Here is an 18,417-nt window from a genome sequence, read left to right as displayed (position 1 = left end):
ATTTAATCCTCATGGTCAAAGTTTGTTTTATTTTGAGAGAAATTTAAACCTACAGATGAGTTGTAAACATAGCGCAATGATCTTTCTGCATCACAATTACTTTTTAACAGGTAAGTGTGAAAGTGCTCAGTGGTTTGCCCAGGGCCAAATGAGGTAGATCTTAGGAAAGTGAACTTAGATATTTCTCATATCTAAGCAGATTGATAATCTTGGCAGGGCTTTCCCCTGGGAAATGGAGAATTTTGCTCAAATGCAGATGTTTAGATTGAGACTTACAAAGTGCTTAAGAACTCAGTCTGTGAACCAGATGGCCTGGATTCCAATAGGTACACCACTTAATAGCTATAGGCAATCTATATGTTACTGTCACCATCTGCAAACTGGGAGAAATTATACTGCCAAGTCACCTGATTGTTAGGAGGAGCAAATGAGTTATCACAAGTAAAACACTTAGAATAGTTTCTGACATGCAGTGATGCCTAGTAAATATTACTACTGCTGTTTAGTTTGAAAGTATTTTATCACATTGATTTTAGACAGTGAAAACAGCTACAGCTTTTTATTATTCCAGAACATTTTTAGTTTGTAGAATTTTTTTTTCCTCCTGTTATCTGAAACCTACCTCACGGTGTTTTGGCAGCTTATTGGGCTTCCCTGGTAGCTTGGCTGGTAAAGAATCCACCTGCAATGCAGGAGACCCCAATTTGATTCCTGGGCCAAGAAGTTCCCCTGGAGAAGGGATAGGCTACCCACTCCAGTATTCTTGGGCTTCCCTGGTGGCTCAGATGGTAAAGAATGCACCTACAATGCAGGAGACCTAGTTTCAGTCCCTGGGTTGGGAAGATCCCCTGTGTTTTGGCAGCTTATTAATACTTTATTAATGGGGAAGAGGAATGTGAAAAGGATAGGGGGTAAAAGATGAAAGCAGTAAGATTATTTAATGTTTTATCATGTTCATGAGAGTGAAAAAGTTTGAGGTAAAAGAATTGAGCTTTTTACTAATATAAAATTGGAAAATGTTTGTTTTATGTTTCATGAATACATGTTCTCTCCAGCTGTTAGCATAAGCAGAAACTGTCTTGATTTTAATACGGCCCAATATACATAGACCATAAATTATAAGTGAATATGTGTTAATCTGACAAATGACCACTGTCTTAAGTTCTTGCCCATTCTTTCCCCCTTGTTTGATTGGCTCTGTGATCTTAAGCATGTAACTCCCGTGGGCATAAAATGATGTAGTGAAATCCCTAAGGTCTTATCCATATCTGCAGCTATTTGCTTCTGTGACTTTTGTTAATGGCATTTCAAGTTAAAATCTGTTGCATAGTTAGCAAAATTAGACTATAGTTTGTCCCTAATGATCACTTAAACAATGAAAATATACACTGTGAAGAAGGATTTGATTTTTCCTTACCAAGTAGTCCAGGCTTCCCTGGTGGCTCAAGACAGTAAAGAATCTGCCTGCAATGTGGGAGACCCAGGTTCGATTCCTAAGTCAGGAAGATCCCCTGGAGAAGGAAATGGCAACCCACTCCAGTGTTCTTGCCTGGAAAATCCCATGGGCAGAGAAGCCTGGTGGACTACAGTCCATGGGGTCTCAAAGAGTCGGACACGACTGAACGACTAACACTTTACCAAGTAGTCCTGTTTTTTGGTGGTGAGTAGCTTTATTAGACAACTAATATATGATACTGAATAGAAGTTCTCTAAGGAATAGGACTGTATTTACTGCTATATCCAGTGTCTGATGATCTGTACTACTAATTTTGCCATTGCCTTGAGTAGTATGTGACACATAGTATTTGATAAATATTTGTGAAATAACTGATAGTGATTTTTTTTTCTAATCCATTTTGTCTGTTTCTGTGTCCCAATACTGAAGAAAGTATATCCCTACTCAGTATGTAATTTTTTAATTGGAGTATAATTGCGTTACAATTTTGTGTTAGCTTCTGCTGTGCAGTGAAGTGAATCAGCTATATGTATACATATGTCCCCTCCCTCTTGGACGTCCCTCCCACCACCTCCGCCGCCCCCCACACCCCGATCCCACCCTCTAGGTCCTCACTGAGCTGGGCTTCTTGTGCTGTACAGCGCTTCCCAGTAGCTATTTTACACACAGCAGTGTGTATATGTCACTCCTAATTTCCCAGGATATGTTTTAAATTCTAAAGGCTTAAAGCAGAAAACTTGCATGTGTACTAAAATCTAAATTTCTTTTGTCTTAGGTTTTTTGATTATAGTATGATTAAGTACTTTTGAACTAAACTTTCCCAGTTATTTTAGTTTCTTTGGTTTACTTGCACTTAGGTTTAATCTTCTCGAGTCATTTGGTACTGGTCAGTTTAGATCCAGGAAGGGACTAAGGCTAGCCATGTTACACTTTCCAGTGATGTTTGCAAGTGTGTTTTGTACTTTATAAAAGTAATTTGTCCTAATGAGCAGTTTTCAAGGAAGTGCTTGGACTAAATGCAGGTTTCTTTCTTTGTAGTTACAGCAGAATGGTTGTTAATGTTTGTTTTTTTAAATAGTGTGCATTATATGGCTGTGTCATCGGCTCAAACACTGCTTTGTGTGAATCACGTGAGGAAGTGCCTTTTCCCAAGGTAACCTAGTTCCAACTGTGGAGAGTCTGTAGATCTAGTGGGAAGACGCTCCCACTGTATTTTAAAAAGCTCTGCAGATGATTCAGATAGACATCAGAGTTTGTGAACTATTTTTGAGTTTTTATTTACATTTTTGCTTTTTATCATCAACTATATTACATAAGACAACTTTTTTCTTAACTAAATATCTTATCTCACTGTTTATGCCTAGCAGTTCAGGAAATGAAATATATAATGCAAGTCCATCAATTTTTAGTCACATGTGTCCATTTTGTTTTTATCTGGTGGTTCTTTACTCTTTTCCTTGCTAGCAGTAACCTGTTTGATCGTGTTGTTATAGAAACACTACCCAGTACCATTTTGCACTCTTGACCAGCTCTTAGAGTGCTAGCTTTGAAGTTACTATTCTTACTCTTTTCAATTATTGACTGGTCCTATTTTCTGAATTTTTCTTTCCTTTTTGTCTACTTTTAACAGATTTTCTCCTCACCTTGCAAGCTGTAACTTACAGTGATTTTAATTTGATACCTTGTCCCTGGTTTTTATAGTGACCGAATATTGGATAAAATTTGTAGATCTAAACACCTCATCACTTTCCTAACGGAGATTTTCGGGGATCACACTGTAGTCACATTATTATAGCAAGATTCAAATGTAGTAAAGTCCTGAACCTAAAACTTTTAGTGGTTGATGGTAAGCAATATATTGAATTTGACTTTACTAATTAACTTGAACTTTTCTTCTCATAGTTCAGTTCAGTCGCTCAGTCGTGTCCGACTCTTTGCAGCCCCATGAATCGCAGCACGCCAGGCCTCCCTGTCCATCACCAACCCCCGGAGTTCACTCAGACTCACGTCCATCGAGTCAGTGATGCCATCCAGCCATCTCATCCTCTGTCGTCCCCTTCTCCTCCTGCCCCCAATCCCTCCCAGCATCAGAGTCTTTTCCAATGAGTCAACTCTTCGCATGAGGTGGCCAAAGTACTGGAGTTTCAGCTTTAGCATCATTCCTTCCAAAGAAATCCCAGGACTGATCTCCTTTAGAATGGACTGGTTGGATCTCCTTGCAGTCCAAGGGACTCTCAAGAGTCTTCTCCAACACCACAGTTCAAAAGCATCAAGTCTTCGGGACTCAGCCTTCTTCACAGTCCGACTCTCACATCCACACATGACCACAGGAAAAACCATAGCCTTGACTAGACGGACCTTTGTTGGCAAAGTAATGTCTCTGCTTTTGAATATGCTGTCTAGGTTGGACATAACTTTCCTTCCAAGGAGTAAGCGTCTTTTAATTTCATGGCTGCAGTCACCATCTGCAGTGATTTTGGAGCCCCAAAAAATAAAGTCTTACACTGTTTCCAGTTTCCCCATCTATTTCCCATGAAGTGATGGGACCGGATGCCATGATCTTCGTTTTCTGAATGTTGAGCTTTAAGCCAGCCTTTTCACTTTCCACTTTCACTTTCATCAAGAGGCTTTTGAGTTCCTCTTCACTTTCTTCCATAAGGGTGGTGTCATCTGCATATCTGAGGTTATTGATATTTCTCCCGGCAATCTTGATTCTAGCTTGTGCTTCTTCCAGTCCAGCGTTTCTCATGATGTACTGTGTATATAACCCATGTCTAAATTCTGTCTCTCCATTTTGCTTTTCTTATATCTTAAAAAAAGTGACTATCAGAATATTTATTTTTGTTTGAGACTAGCAGTAAAACTAGGCTTCCCTGGTGGCTCAGTGGTAAAGAATCTGCCTGCAATTCAGGAGATCCAGGTTTGATCCCTGGGTCAGGAAGAGCTCCCGGAAGAGGGCATGGCAACCCACTCCAGTATTTTTACCTGGAGAATCCCCATGGACAGAGGAGTCTGGAGGGCTGCAGTCCATGGGGTCGGTCACACAGAGTTGCACATGACAGAAGCAACTAAGCAGCAGCAGCAGCAAAGCTATATGCTGGCGTTCTCTCACAGAGCGCAGGTCACATTTAATATTACAAAATAATTTTCACCAATGTTGGGGAAGTGAGGCGAAGTCACTCAGTTGTGTCCGACTCTTTGCGATCCCATGGACTGTCACCTACCAGGCTCCTCTGTCCATGGGATTCTCCAGGCAAGAATACTGGAGTGGGTTGCCATTTCCTTTTGCAGGAGATCTTTTCAACCCAGGGATTGAACCCAGGTCTCCCACATTATAGGCAGATGCTTTACCATCTGAGCCACCAAGGAAGTCAATGTTGGTAACTTCGATAATATATAGACTTTGTGGACTATTCATCCAAGCAGTTAACACTTCTGTTTTCAGAAGCCTTAATGTGTGTTCTTTTTTTGAAAGATACAGACAGTCTCTTTGAACATGAACTCGGGGCTCTCAACATGGCTGCATTACTACGAAAAGAGGAAAGAGCAAATCTGCTTAGTAATCTTGGACCATGTTGTAAAGCATTATGCTTCAGACGGGATTCTGCAATCCGAAAGCAGCTTGTTAAAAATGAGAAGGTACTGTTATTTCCTTAGAAAAATCGGAAAGTGTTGAGTCGTATGGACATATTTTTCATTTGATTGCTTTACAGTGAGGTTCAGGTCTCATTATCTGTTTTTATGCATTGGTTTCCCAGTCATATACACATGTAAGAGAAAAAATTTTATTAGAATTTATAATACCTTTTATTTTACTTTAATACTGTTGAAGAACATTTGTTTTGAATAGCAAATTGTTAGAGGCTTAAAGAAAATTTAAAATATTCCTGTGAAATACTTTTCATTTGTAAAGTTTCTTTCAGTAATAAAATATACTAGAAATTTATTTAAATTGAAGATAAAGGAAAAACATTTCCCAGATAAAGAGTGGTAAGGAGATTTTATTACTATATAGAGCATGTTTATATATATAGTGTTTATGAAAATATACCAAGTTGAAGAGAGGAAACAAATAGAAGTGATTATGTGTAAGCATTTACTTGAGCAGAATAAAGGGACTTGAAACCCAGCTATTTTCTGTTTGATTCAGGTAAGGAACCCCAGTTGAGAGGCTGTATGGTTTGCAGTATCATCAGACTCCTGCTCCCTTTTTATAAAAAATATTTTGTAACATTTCCTGGTTCCTTCTCTAATGTGCCATAGTACCCTTCAAAAATTATGATGCCCAAAAACACCCCTGCAAATTTCTTATTGAGAACCATTGTTCAGAACCTTGTAAATCCTTCCAGTTCAGGGTAGACCATGGATATGACATTATCAAAGTTCTGTTATGGTTTGGCCCTTGTATCATTGGTTATAAGGGCTTAGAGTTGGGAAGACGGTGGAGTACAGAGGGAAAACAAAGGAAGGTTTTGTTTTTTTTGAATGATGAAATTTCTCTATTCTATTCTGATTGTGGTCATGGTTTCTTAACTATAAACATGAGTTAAAAACTCATAGAACTGTATACATAAAAAGCTAGTTTTAGTGTATCACAACTTAAAAAAAAATCTTTTTTTGTAATGCAAATGTGACCAAGGCATCATTGTTCCTTTAAGGATTCTAGAAGAGAAATAGCAGAATGCTGGAAATAGCAAATCTTACCTTATTTCATTATTCATGGTTGGAGAATGTTAAACAAAATTTCACGACAGTAACTTTCAAAACTTCTAAGATAGTTTTGCTGCTGCTGCTGCTAAGTCGCTTCAGTCGTGTCCGACTCTGTGCGACCCCATAGACCGCAGCCCACCAGGCTCCACCGTCCCTGGGATTCTCCAGGCAAGAACACTGGAGTGGGTTGCCATTTCCTTCTCCAGTGCATGAAAGTGAAAAAATAAAGTGAAGTCGCTCAGTCGTATCCGACTCCTAGCGACCCCATGGATTGCAGCCTACCAGGCTCCTCCATCCATGGGATTTTCCAGGCAAGAGTACTGGAGTGGGGTGCCATTGCCTTCTCCTCTAAGATAGCTTTAGGTTCCAATAATAGAGGTCTACCTCTTAGAACAAAGGAGATGGTAGTTTCGCAGTAGATGGCGTGGATCAGCTGTCTTTGGAGAATTTGTTCAGTTCTAGAGCCTGCATCTTATGGCACATTAGCAGACCAGTAAGGAGTGTGGAATGTTCGGTGCCCTGTGAAAGTAAGATGGAATTAGTGTGGAACTTCATACAATGTGCCATGTGTTTTTGTTGTTTTGTTTTGTCATTGGAAACAGTGAAGTGAAAGCTACTTGATTACCTGTCAGGGATTGTCAAGAAGATTGCTTTCTTTTGTAAGATTCCTTGAGTCTGAAAACAGCATTACTTAATTTTGCTTTTAAATATCCAGTACAGCCCATGTGGCGCTACTAGTAAAGAACTTGCCTGCCAATGCAGGAGATGTTTGATCCCTGGGTTGGGAATGCCCCCTGGAGGAGGGCATGGCTACCCACTCCAGTATTGTTGCCTGGAGAATCCCATGGTCAGAGGTGCTTGGCAGGCTACAGCCCATGGGGTCACAAAGAGTCTGACACGACTAAAGCGACTGAGCATGTACACACAGCTAACTTAATACCTATCGCAAACTGATTTTTCTTATAACTGATTTTTGTTAGCAGTTAAACCTGTCTTTTCTACTGTTACCTAATCTACATCTTTTTAAACTTTTTCTCCAAATAGGGCACCGTAAAACAAGCTTATACAAACGCTCCAGTGGTAGACAATGAACTGTTACGACTGAGTCTTCGATTATTTAAGCGAAAGACGATGTGCCAAGCCCCAGGACCTGAAAAGACTGAAGATGATAAACTTTCACAGTCCGGTATCCAACAGGAACTCTGTGTGTCTTAAGACTGAAGTCCAGGTACATTTTTGGTACTATTTTCCTTCAGCAGTGTGTATTCTTTTTCAAAGTTCTTTGGTTTGACAAGCATTATTAGTGACAAAGACAGAAAAGACTTACCAGCCATGCTAAAATAGTGATGAACTTTTTTAATAAAGTTTAAAGACACTAGTTTGGCGAGCTTAAGATTTTACATAAATTTTTACACTGTCCAAAATAATGTGAAAGCATCTAGATTGAGTTGTAATTTATTCTATACCTTTTGGTAAAACTGAAGCTTTTGAAAACAGTCATCCTTACGCTTCTAGCCTACACAGATTTTTTTATGAAATGGAGCCAGAGCCACTGACTTATGTACTGGATCATCCTTACAGAAACTGCGATTTTCTCCAGAAACAGTGTGTTCACTGAATAAACACACACACACCATGCACCACCGTGATGCACAGGACACAGAGGGGTGCTACTGTGTGTAGGCTGGCCTCCTGCAGGAGCAAGCCACAGTCCTGTTTTCTGAAATTCTAAGTAGAACTACTTAATGACTCTTCAGTTTGTTAAAATATATGTGCATTGTTACAATGTATATTGGATATATTTCAATTCTCAATGGTTTTGTTTGTTATCAGAGATTGTCAACTTTTTATTTTTAATAAATGTACCTTCCCTTTCCTTGTTCTAGATTTACTTTGCTCATTAATCTTATTCCTGATGTTCAAAAACATTTGTCATCAACATTATATGTTTCGTACTTAACATATTTTACTGCTTGAGTTATTGGACAGCTGTAAATAATGTGATAAGAGTTGAGGATGTACTTTAAGTATAGCTCAGTAATACTTGAAACAAACCATACTTTTCAGAACTGTAACCTTTGATTATATTAATCTGCCTCTAACCTATAATATATAAACAATTTACTTTTTATAAGTTACAGTATATCTGCTTTATTTTGTATGTACATACTTAACTCATGAAGTGGACTCCTAGAAGTATCTGAAATGGACTCCAAAGTGCAGAATTTGTGGGCAGACAGTAAAAATAATGAAGGAAACCAATCAAAATTGTAATTTTCCAATTGCCTTTCACAGGTTTTTGTTAAAACTGTAATTCTACGTTAGCTGTCTCAGTAGTTTTGTACCTTGTCTCTGTGGGTAATATACTGTAACAGGGTGAAAGTTTATATTCAGGAACATATATTGTAGTCATTGTGCACTTAATTTTTATAAAATACTTAACCAGAAAAGGAAGTAGTCATATTTCCAAATGACCTGGAAAGCATGTATAAGAAAACTGCAAGTAGCGAAGCAAAAACCAAAAAGGTAAGCAAAAAGATTTTTCAGGTGTCTGTTTCTTCTTACCAATTGGTAAATCTTTTGAATAAGGAAAAAATGTAAAATTCTTTAATGACCTGGAGAATGAATACCCTTTAGAAAATTACCTTCTGTTTTAGTGGATAATAGTGTTCTCTGTAGCATAAAGATTTAAAGTCCTAGATTCTCTGAGTTCAAAGACATGTGGAGTATAACAAAAGTTATGGTTATCCTGTTCTGTCCATTGACTTTTAGGAATATTTCTTTACAGAATGAAAACTATACAGGTAGATTTGCCATTTAGTCAAATCTGTTGCCTTTTTAGTTTGAATATGTTAAGTTGTAAAAGAAAAATTTTAAACTCTTTCTTTGCTTAATCACAGTACTCAGAGCTTTATGCTCCCAATGGGAATGCAGTGTTAAGTCTCATAAACATTCTATGTATTGCTAATCATATACCCATAAAATTTTTCTAAAGTGAATTTTTGTTGGATTTTCCATAAAATTTCTTGGACCAGTATTTGTGGAAACATCTTTTGATCTATAAACTATTTGTTAGTAAAGTCTTCTGTCTTGTAACTGATGAAGTTTGTCCTCTTGTCACAACTGGACTCTAGCTGCTTGCAATAAGGAGTTGTCCAGCTAGAGAAGAGGCAAGACTATGTGTGCAATCCACAGTAAATAAAATGACAGTTAACAGATACTTACATTCTGTTGAATCAGTTGGTTTCTTTTGCGAAGGACAGATTTCCTATTTTGTAAAGTCTTGTACTAACTTTTTCATTAAAAAATTCTCACCATACTCAAGTAGTACCTTAATATGTTAAAATCTGACCTGTCACTTCTCTTTATTCTGATCAGTAACTGCAGGTTATCTTTCCCATTCTTCCCCATGACCACTTGTGACTTATCTCTATTAATCTGAGAATTTGTGGCATCAGCAGAACATACTCTGTTATTCCTTACTGTTCAGTTGGGCAAAGATTAAGGTAAACAGTATCTATAGTGTCAGTGATGCTTTCAATTTGTTATTTTAAAAGGATATGGGTTCCAGCTCAAGATAACAGTTTCCTCTGAAAAAAAGAAAAAACAGCATTAGCCGAGAGATTCCTACAAGGAAAAACCCATTTCTAAGCTGGTAGAGGCTGAGACAAAAATCTCACCATCAACTCCACTCTCAGTGTGGAGACCCACAATCAGGAGGGAAATTGCAACCCTGCATTCTCCCTGAGGCGTGAAGAGTTTGAACTCCACATCTTGCATCCCAACTTCTAAGACCTGCCCTGGAGAGACAACGCCCCTAAACAACAACATAAATTATGAGACCCACACTGAGACACCATGTAATTAAGGTTCAGGTTAAAGACCAAGAGAGTATCTTATCGGCAGCAAGGAAAAAACCACTTGATACTTAATAAAGGAAACCCTATACGACTATTAGCAGACTTCATCAACTGGAACTTTACATCCGAGAAGGAAGTGAGTGGGATGAGATATTCAAAGTGCTGAAAGGAAAAAAAACTTCGAACCAAGAATTCTCTGCCTGGCAAAGTTAATGGAGAGACTAAGACTTTCCTAGACAGGAAACACTCGGAGAAGGCAATGGCATCCCACTCTAGTACTCTTGCCTGGAAAATCCCATGGATGGAGGAGCCTGGTGGGCTGCAGTCCATGGGGTCACTAAGAGTTGGACATGACTGAGCGACTTCACTTTCACTTTTCACTTTCATGCATTGGAGAAGGAAATGGCAACGCACTCCAGTGTTCTTGCCTGGAGAATCCCAGAGACAGGGGAACCTGGTGGGCTGCCGTCTATGGGGTTGCACAGAGTCGGACATGACTGAAGCGACACAGCAGCAGCAGTAGCAGACAGGAAACACTAATGTGGTTAATCACCACTGGTCTCAGCTTTACAAGAAATGTTAAATGGACTTTAAGCTGAAATGAAAGCACTATTAACAAGAAAAGCAAAGTATAAATCTCTGGTAAAAGTAAATATATAGTAGAATTCAGAAAAAGCTAATGTAACAGTAATGGGTTAAGTCCTTATAAGGCTAGTGTGCAGGTTAAAAGACAAAATTAGTAAAAATAACTTCTGCCATAATGATTTGTTAATGTTTGTTAATAAAAAGGTACAAATTTTAACATTTATAAATAAATTTTAAAATGGGATTACAGTGTAGAATTGTAATTACCATTAGCTTGAGCTCATACTTGTCATCAACTTAAAATAGACTGTAATAAATAAGTTGTTTTATGTAAGCATCATGGTACCACAAAGCAAAAACTATAAAAGATACACAAAAGATAGAAAAATCTAAGCATACCCACTACAGAAAATCAAATCACAAAGAGATCAAAAGGAAAAAAAGGAATTACAAAGTAGCCAGAAAACAACAAAATGATAATAAGTACATAAGGCGATGGCACCCCACTCCAGTACTCTTGCCTGGAAAATCCCATGGACGGAGGAGCCTGGTAGGCTGCAGTCCATGGGGTCGCTAAGAGTCGGACACGACTGAGCGACTTCACTTTGACTTTTCACTTTCACGCATTGGAGAGGGAAAAGGCAACCCACTCCAGTGTTCTTGCCTTGAGAATCCCCGGGACGGGGGAGCCTGGTGGGCTGCCGTCTATGGGTCTCACAAGGTCGGACACGACTGAAGTGACTTAGCAGTAGCAGTACCAATAATTATATGTAACGAGACTACATTCTCAAATCAAAAGACATCAAGTGGCTGAATGGATTTAAAAACCAAGACCTAGCTATAGTCTGCCTATAAGAGATTCACTTCAAATCTATGGACACAGACTGAAAGCAAAGGAATAGCAAAAGATATTCCTTGCAGATGGAAACCAAAAGAAAGTTGGAGTAGCAATACTTATATCAAACAAAATAGACTTTTAAGACAAAAACTGTAGTAAGAAGCAAAGAAGGTCATTGTATAATGATAAAGAGGTCAACCTGACAAGAGGATGTAACATTTTATAATATTTACATACCTTACATAGGAGCACCTGCTGCTGCTGCTAAGTCGCTTGAGTTGTGTCCGACTCTGTGCAACCCCATAGACGGCAGCTCACCAGGCTCCCCCATCCCTGGGATTCTCCAGGCAAGAATACTGGAGTGGGTTGCCATTTCTTTCTCCAATGCATGAAAGTGAAAAGTGAAAGGGAAGTTGCTCAGTCGTGTCAGACTCTTCTCGACCCCATGGACTGCAGCTTACCAGGCTCCTCCGTCCGTGGGACCTCCAGGCAAGATAAAGCTAATATTAATAAACCTACAAAGAAATTGACAGTAATAGTAGGTGACTTTAATATTCCATTTTCATCATGGATAGATCATTCAGATAAAAATTAATGAGGCAATATTTGCCTTAAAAGGACATGTTGTACCAAGTGGACTTAGAAGAAAAATACAGAATATTCCACTCAAAGTAACATTCTTCTTAAGCACACATGGAATACGTTGCTGCTACTGCTGCTAAGTCGCTTGAGTCGTGTCCAACTCTGTGCGACCCCATAAACAGCAGCTCACCAGGCTCCCCTGTCCCTGGGATTCTCCAGGCAAGAATACTGGAGTGGGTTGCCATTTCCTTCTCCATATATTAGGACACAAAAAAATAATAAGTTTAAGAGCAAAACAGTATCAGTCATTTTTTCTGAGCACAATAGTATGACTAGAAGTCAATTACAAGAAAACTGGAAAATTCGCAAGTATTTGGAGGCTACTTCAGTGGGTCAAAGAAGAAATCAAAAGAGAAATTTTAGAAGCTTTGAGACAGAGTGGTTCAGAGACATGCCAAAGATGTGTCAGTTGGCTCGTCAGGAGCTCAGAGCACAGGATAGGAAACTTCAGCTTTTTGCTTCTGAAAAAAGTTATGGCTTCTAGGTCAGATTTTCCTCCTGACATTAATGTACATTAGATATATCTGTTAGCTAGGTAGATAGCAAACTATCTACTTACCTATCTACTTCTCCAATTAGGAAAATGGAATGGGAAAAATTATTTACAATGTGACTCATCAATGGCTTAATTTCTAAAATAAACAAATAGCTCATACAGCTCAACAAAAAACCCCAAACAACTCAACCCAAAAATGGACAGAAGCTCTGAATAGACATTTCTCCAAAGAAGAGATACAGATGACCAAGAGGCACATGAAAAGATGTTCAGCATTGCTAATTAATAGAGAAATGCAAATCAAAACTACAATGAGATACGTTTAAAAGTCTACAAACAATATATGCTGAAGGGGGTGTGAAGAAAAGAGAACCCTTCTACCTGTTGGTGGGAATATAAATTGGTGTGACTGTATGGAAGACAGTATGGAAGTTTCTCAGAAAACTAAAAATAGAATTACCATATGATCCAGCAATCCCACTCCTAGGCATCAGTTCAGTTCAGTTCAGTTGCTCAGTCATGTCCGACTCTTTTCGACCCCATGAATTGCAGCACACAAGGCCTCCCTGTCCATCACCAACTCCCAGAGTTCACTCAAACTCACGTCCATCGAATCAGTGATGCCATCCAGCCATCTCATCCTCTGTCGTCCCCTTCTCCTCCTGCCCCCAATCCCTCCCAGCATCAGAGTCTTTTCCAGTGAGTCAACTCTTCCCAAGAGGTGGCCAGAGTACTGGAGTTTCAGCTTTAGCATCAGTCCTTCCAATGAACACCTAGGACTGATCTCCTTTAGGATGGACTGGTTGGATCTTTCAGTCCAAGGGACTCTCAAGAGTCTTCTCCAACACCACAGTTCAAAAGCATCAAGTCTTTGGCACTCAGCTTTCTTCACAGTCCAACTCTCACATCCATACATGACCACAGGAAAAACCATAGTCTTGACTAGACGGACCTTTGTTGGCAAAGTAATGTCTCTGCTTTTGAATATGCTGTCTAGGTTAGTCATAACTTTCCTTCCAAGGAGTAAGCATCTTTTAATTTCATGGCTGCAGTTACCATCTGCAGTGATTTTGGAGCCCAGAAAAATAAAGTCAGCCACTGTTTCCCCATCTATTTCCCATGAAGTGATGGGACCAGAAGCCATGATCTTAGTTTTCTGAATGTTGAGCTTTAAGCCAACTTTTTCCCTCTCCTCTTTCACTTTCATCAAGAGGCTTTTTAGTTCCTCTTCACTTTTTGCCATAAGGGTGGTGTCATCTGCATATCTGAGGTTATTGATAATTCTCCCGGCAATCTTGATTCCAGCTTGTGCTTCTTTCAGCCCAGCCTTTCTCATGATGTACTCTGCATAGAAGTTAAATAATCAGGGTGACAATATACAGCCTTGACATGCTCCTTTTCCTATTTGGAACCTGTCTGTTGTTCCATGTCCAGTTCTAACTGTTGCTTCCTGACCTGCATACAGGTTTCTCAAGAGGCAGGTCAGGTGGTCTGGGATTCCCATCTCTTGAAGAATTTTCCATAGTTCATTGTGATGCACACAGTCAAAGGCTTTGGCATAATCAATAAAGCAGAAATAGATGTTTTTCTGGAACTCTCTTGCTTTTTCTATGATCCAGCATATGTTGACAATTTGATCTCTGGTTTCTCTGCCTTTTCTAAAGCCAGCTTGAACATCTGGAAGTTCACAGTTCACGTACTGCTGAAGCCTGGCTTGGAGAATTTTGAGCATTACTTTACTAGCATGTGAAATGAGTGCAATTGTGCAGTAGTTTCAGCATTCTTTGCTGTTGCCTTTCTTTGGGATTGGAATGAAAACTGACCTTTTTCAGTCCTGTGGCCACTGCTGAGTTTTCCAAAGTTGCTGGCATATTGAGTGCAGCACTTTCACTGCATCATCTTTTAGGATTTGAAAGAGCTCAACTGGAATTCCATCACCTTCACTAGCTTTGTTCATAGTGATGCTTTCTAAGGCCCACTTCACATTCCAGGATGTCTGGCTCTAGGTGAGTGATCACACCATCATGATTATCTGGGTCATGAAGATCTTTTTTGTACAGTTCTTCTGTGTATTCTTGCCACCTCTTCTTAATATCTTCTGCTTCTGTTAGGGATATACCATTTCTGTCCTTTATCAAGCCTATCTTTGCATGAAATGTTCCCTTGGTATCTCTAATTTTCTTGAAGAGATCTCTAGTCTTTCCCATTCTGTTGTTTTCCTCTGTTTCTTTGCATTGATTGCTGAGAAAGGCTTTCTTATCTCTTCTTGCTATTCTTTGGAACTCTGCATTCAGATGCTTAAATTTTTCCTTTTCTCCTTTGCTTTTCGCTTCTCTTCTTTTCACAGCTATTTGTAAGGCCTCCCCAGACAGCCATTTTGCTTTTTTGCATTTCTTTTCCATGGGGATGGTCTTGATCCCTGTCTCCTGTACAATGTCACGAACCTCCGTCCGTAGTTCATCAGGCAGTCTATCTATCAGATCTAGTCCCTTAAATCTATTTCTCACTTCCACTGTATAATCATAAGGGATTTGATTTAGGTCATACCTGAATAGTCTAGTGGTTTTCCCTACTTTCTTCAATTTAAGTCTGAATTTGGCAATAAGGCATACATCCATGCAAAAACTAATTCAAAAAGATACATGTATCCCTGCGTTCATAGCAGCACTATTCACAATAGCCAAGACACAGAAACAAGCTGCATGTCCCTCGCCAGATGAATGAATAAAAAAGATGTCCATATATGCGATGGAATACTACTCAGTCATAAAAAAAAATGAAACAGTGCCATTTGCAGCAACATGGATGAACCTAGAAATTATATACTAAGTGAAGTCATAAAGAAAGATACTGAATGGTATCACTTATATGTGGAATCTAAAATAGGACACCAATCTATCAGTGAAACAAATAGAGTCACAGACATAGAGAATAGACTTATGGTTGCCAAGGGGAAAGGGGTTGGAGGAAGGATGGAGTGGGAGATTGGGGTGAACAGAGGCAAGCTTTATATATAGGAGGATAAAAAAGATCCAGCTCTGTCACACACACAACTATATTCCATGTCCAATGATAAACCAGGATGGAAAAGAATATTTTTTTAAAGTATATATAACTGAATGACTTTAATTATCTAAGCCAACTATACTTCAATTTTAAAATAAAATAATTATGGGAACTCCCTGAACATGGACTGGACTTGACTCAAAACAAATGGAGAAACATGAATGGTAAAGGTGAGTGACTCTACGCCTAGGTCATAAAAGACACAATAGTTTCTTATTTGCTCTCTTAGATCACTTACTCTGAGGAAGCCAGCTGCCATGTTATGAAAACATTTCAAACCATTTTGCAGAGAAGTCCATATGGAGAAACCCAGGCTTTGTGTCACCAGCCAGTTGAGTACACCATCTTGGAAACATCCTCCAGCCCCAGTCAAGCCTTCAAGCCTTCTTTATAGTTCCTTGGCTTAGTTTAATGCTGTTTTCACTGAATTTGTTCCTCATCAGAAGAGGTAAAAGATGTGCCATTTAAATCACAGTTTAAACATTTGTGTATTATTCTCAATATAAGCTATACCTAGAGCTAGCTGGGATTTGAAGATTACTAGAATACATTTTGCAGATCCTTCAAGCTGTATCCTTTAATCATTCCAGATAAATCTGTCAGCAGAATCCTTCTGTAGGTACATCTATATCCAAGAAAACTTTGGACCAGATAACAAAGGTCTGTTCCAATTAAATGAGGTAAGCATGTAAAACTGCTGTGTAAATTGTAATCTACTCTACAAATACAAGATACCTGCAGCTCTCCTTTTCATCTGACCAGTTCTTTGTAATGTTAATGGGCTGAATTTCGTCCCTCTGTCAAGTTGGTATGTTGAAATCCCAACCCCCAATACCAATGAACAAATACATCAGAAGGTAACATATTTGGAGATGTGGTCTTTAAAGAGGTGATTAAGTTATGATGAAACAGGATGGGCCCCTAATCCAATATGACTGTTGTTGCCCTTATACGAAAAGGAAGAGACACCAGGAGTAGTGTGTATGCCTGAAAGAGGCAGCAAGAGAGAGAACCATCTGCACACCAAGGAGAGAGGAAATCGCCCTGTCGGCACCTTGGTCTTGGATTTGCAGCCTCCAGAACTGTGAGAAAATAAATTTCTGTTTTACAGCCAGTCTGTGATGTCATGTTATGGCAGCCCTAGCAAATGGATACAGAGGGTCACTTCACTTCATCCATCCTGTACGTCCTCACAGCCATAGTCCAAGTATAGGTCCACAGCATTATTGTTAAAATACTCAATGTATTTTTTATTAAGCATTGCAAATTGCATCCAATAACTGTTAAGTATACCCCCAACAATCTACTAATTAATCAAGCCCAACAATAGTTCATTCTTGCAAAACCAATAAGTTAGGGCAAAACACCCTACAGTTTATACAAGACAGCTCCTAGCACTTGCAGGCAGGGAGTGGGGAATTCCACCTTATTTAGTGCATCATAATAAGCATCAGATGGCATCCCTAATAGCTCAGCGGTAAAGAATCCCCCTGCAGTGTAGGAGAAACAGGAGATGAGGGTTCGATCTCTGGGTCAGGAAGATCCCCTGGAGGAGAAAATAGCAACCCACTCCAGTCTCCTTGCTTGGGAAATCCCATAGACAGGGAAGCCTGGTGGGTTATAGTCCGTGGGGTTGCAAAGAGTCAAATGTGACCAAGTGCACATGTGTGCACAAGAAGCATCAGGAGAACTGTACGGAAAGGGATATGAATGATGGTTCTGATTTTAAAGCCCATTATGTTTGGAAACGAAACAAAAACTTCTAAATGACAGAGAAACATCCATTAATACTAAATCCTAGGTCTCATTTCTTGATTTGGACCATGCTGCTTAATATTCAGACACCCTATCTTAGCCCCAGCTTCCTCATCCATTCTCCATGCTGCCATCAGAATAAGTTACTCTAAAATACAGATGTTATCGACTTGTTTTTCTGGCTGGGGCCTTGCCACTGTCAAGTAATAAGCTTAAGTGAGTCACTTAATCTCTCTTAAGCATCACTTTCTCAATCTATAAAGTAAGGAAGTTGGGTTGTAGACTGTTTTAAGTTTCCAGGACTTTCTCTGTCACTCCTCCACTTAGAAATCTGTGAACAGTTCCTGTTTTCCATAGAACAAAATTCAAATACATAGTTGGTTTGTGAAGGCCCTTCACAGTCTCTCCCCAATCCACCTTCTAGCTGCATCTCCCTCCCATCACGATTTTTCTTTCACACCCAGTGGACCTCAAGTGACTCCATGTGCTTGCTCATCCTCTGTGAGACTACTGCTGCTAAGTCGCTTCAGTCGTGTCCGACTCTGTGCGACCCCATAGACGGCAGCCCACCAGGCTCCGCTGTCCCTGGGATTCTCCAGGCAAGAACACTGGAGTGGGTTGCCATTTCCTTCTCCAGTGCATGAAAGTGAAAAGTGAAAATGAAATCGCTCAGTCGTGTCTGACTCTTAGCGACCCCATGGACTGCAGCCCACCAGGCTCCTCCATCCATGGGATTTTCCAGGCAAGAGTACTGGAGTGGGGTGCCATTGCCTTAGCATCGTGGCTATTGTATCTTGCCTACTTTTGTGTGTCTGATATAGGACACTGACAGGGTTCAGAACAAGCTACCCCCAAATATGCCCCCTTGGTGTATTAACTATTTTAAGCTGAAGGAATTTGAGAAAAACAGCAGAAGCAGAAAGATCTCTGACTTTCTCCCACTCCCTTTCCCGTGAAACAGGTCACAAGACCCTCGTGTGAGAGGTGCCCTCCCTATCTCCAAGATGGT

The 18,417-nt window shown here is 39.6% G+C and overlaps 1 protein-coding gene across 22 annotated transcripts in view; it reads left to right on the top strand.

Moving 5' to 3' along the window:
- ZC3H13 (zinc finger CCCH-type containing 13) overlaps positions 1 to 9,390 on the top strand; it is a 103,711-nt gene extending 94,321 nt beyond the window's left edge. For 15 of the 22 annotated variants that reach the window (XM_086328934.1, XM_086328933.1, XM_086328926.1 and 12 more), the window contains 2 exons: positions 4,932 to 5,095; positions 7,211 to 9,390. In XM_086328934.1, the coding sequence (XP_086185060.1) occupies positions 4,932 to 5,095; positions 7,211 to 7,381 (335 nt within the window). In that variant the 3' untranslated portion in view covers positions 7,382 to 9,390. Of the gene's footprint in view, positions 1 to 2,534; positions 2,610 to 3,358; positions 3,966 to 4,931; positions 5,096 to 7,210 lie in introns of those variants that run through there. The other 7 variants (XM_086328927.1, XM_086328921.1, XM_086328918.1 and 4 more) reach the window with 3 other exon arrangements.
- The last annotated feature ends 9,027 nt before the right edge of the window (positions 9,391 to 18,417 follow it).

This window comes from Bos grunniens, chromosome 12 (assembly GCF_055505025.1).
Source record: "Bos grunniens cultivar Pamir isolate PY7600 chromosome 12, Bosgru_T2T1.0, whole genome shotgun sequence".
In the NCBI taxonomy this organism is placed as follows: Eukaryota; Metazoa; Chordata; class Mammalia; order Artiodactyla; family Bovidae; genus Bos; species Bos grunniens.
This window is presented reverse-complemented; position numbering and strand designations above follow the sequence as displayed.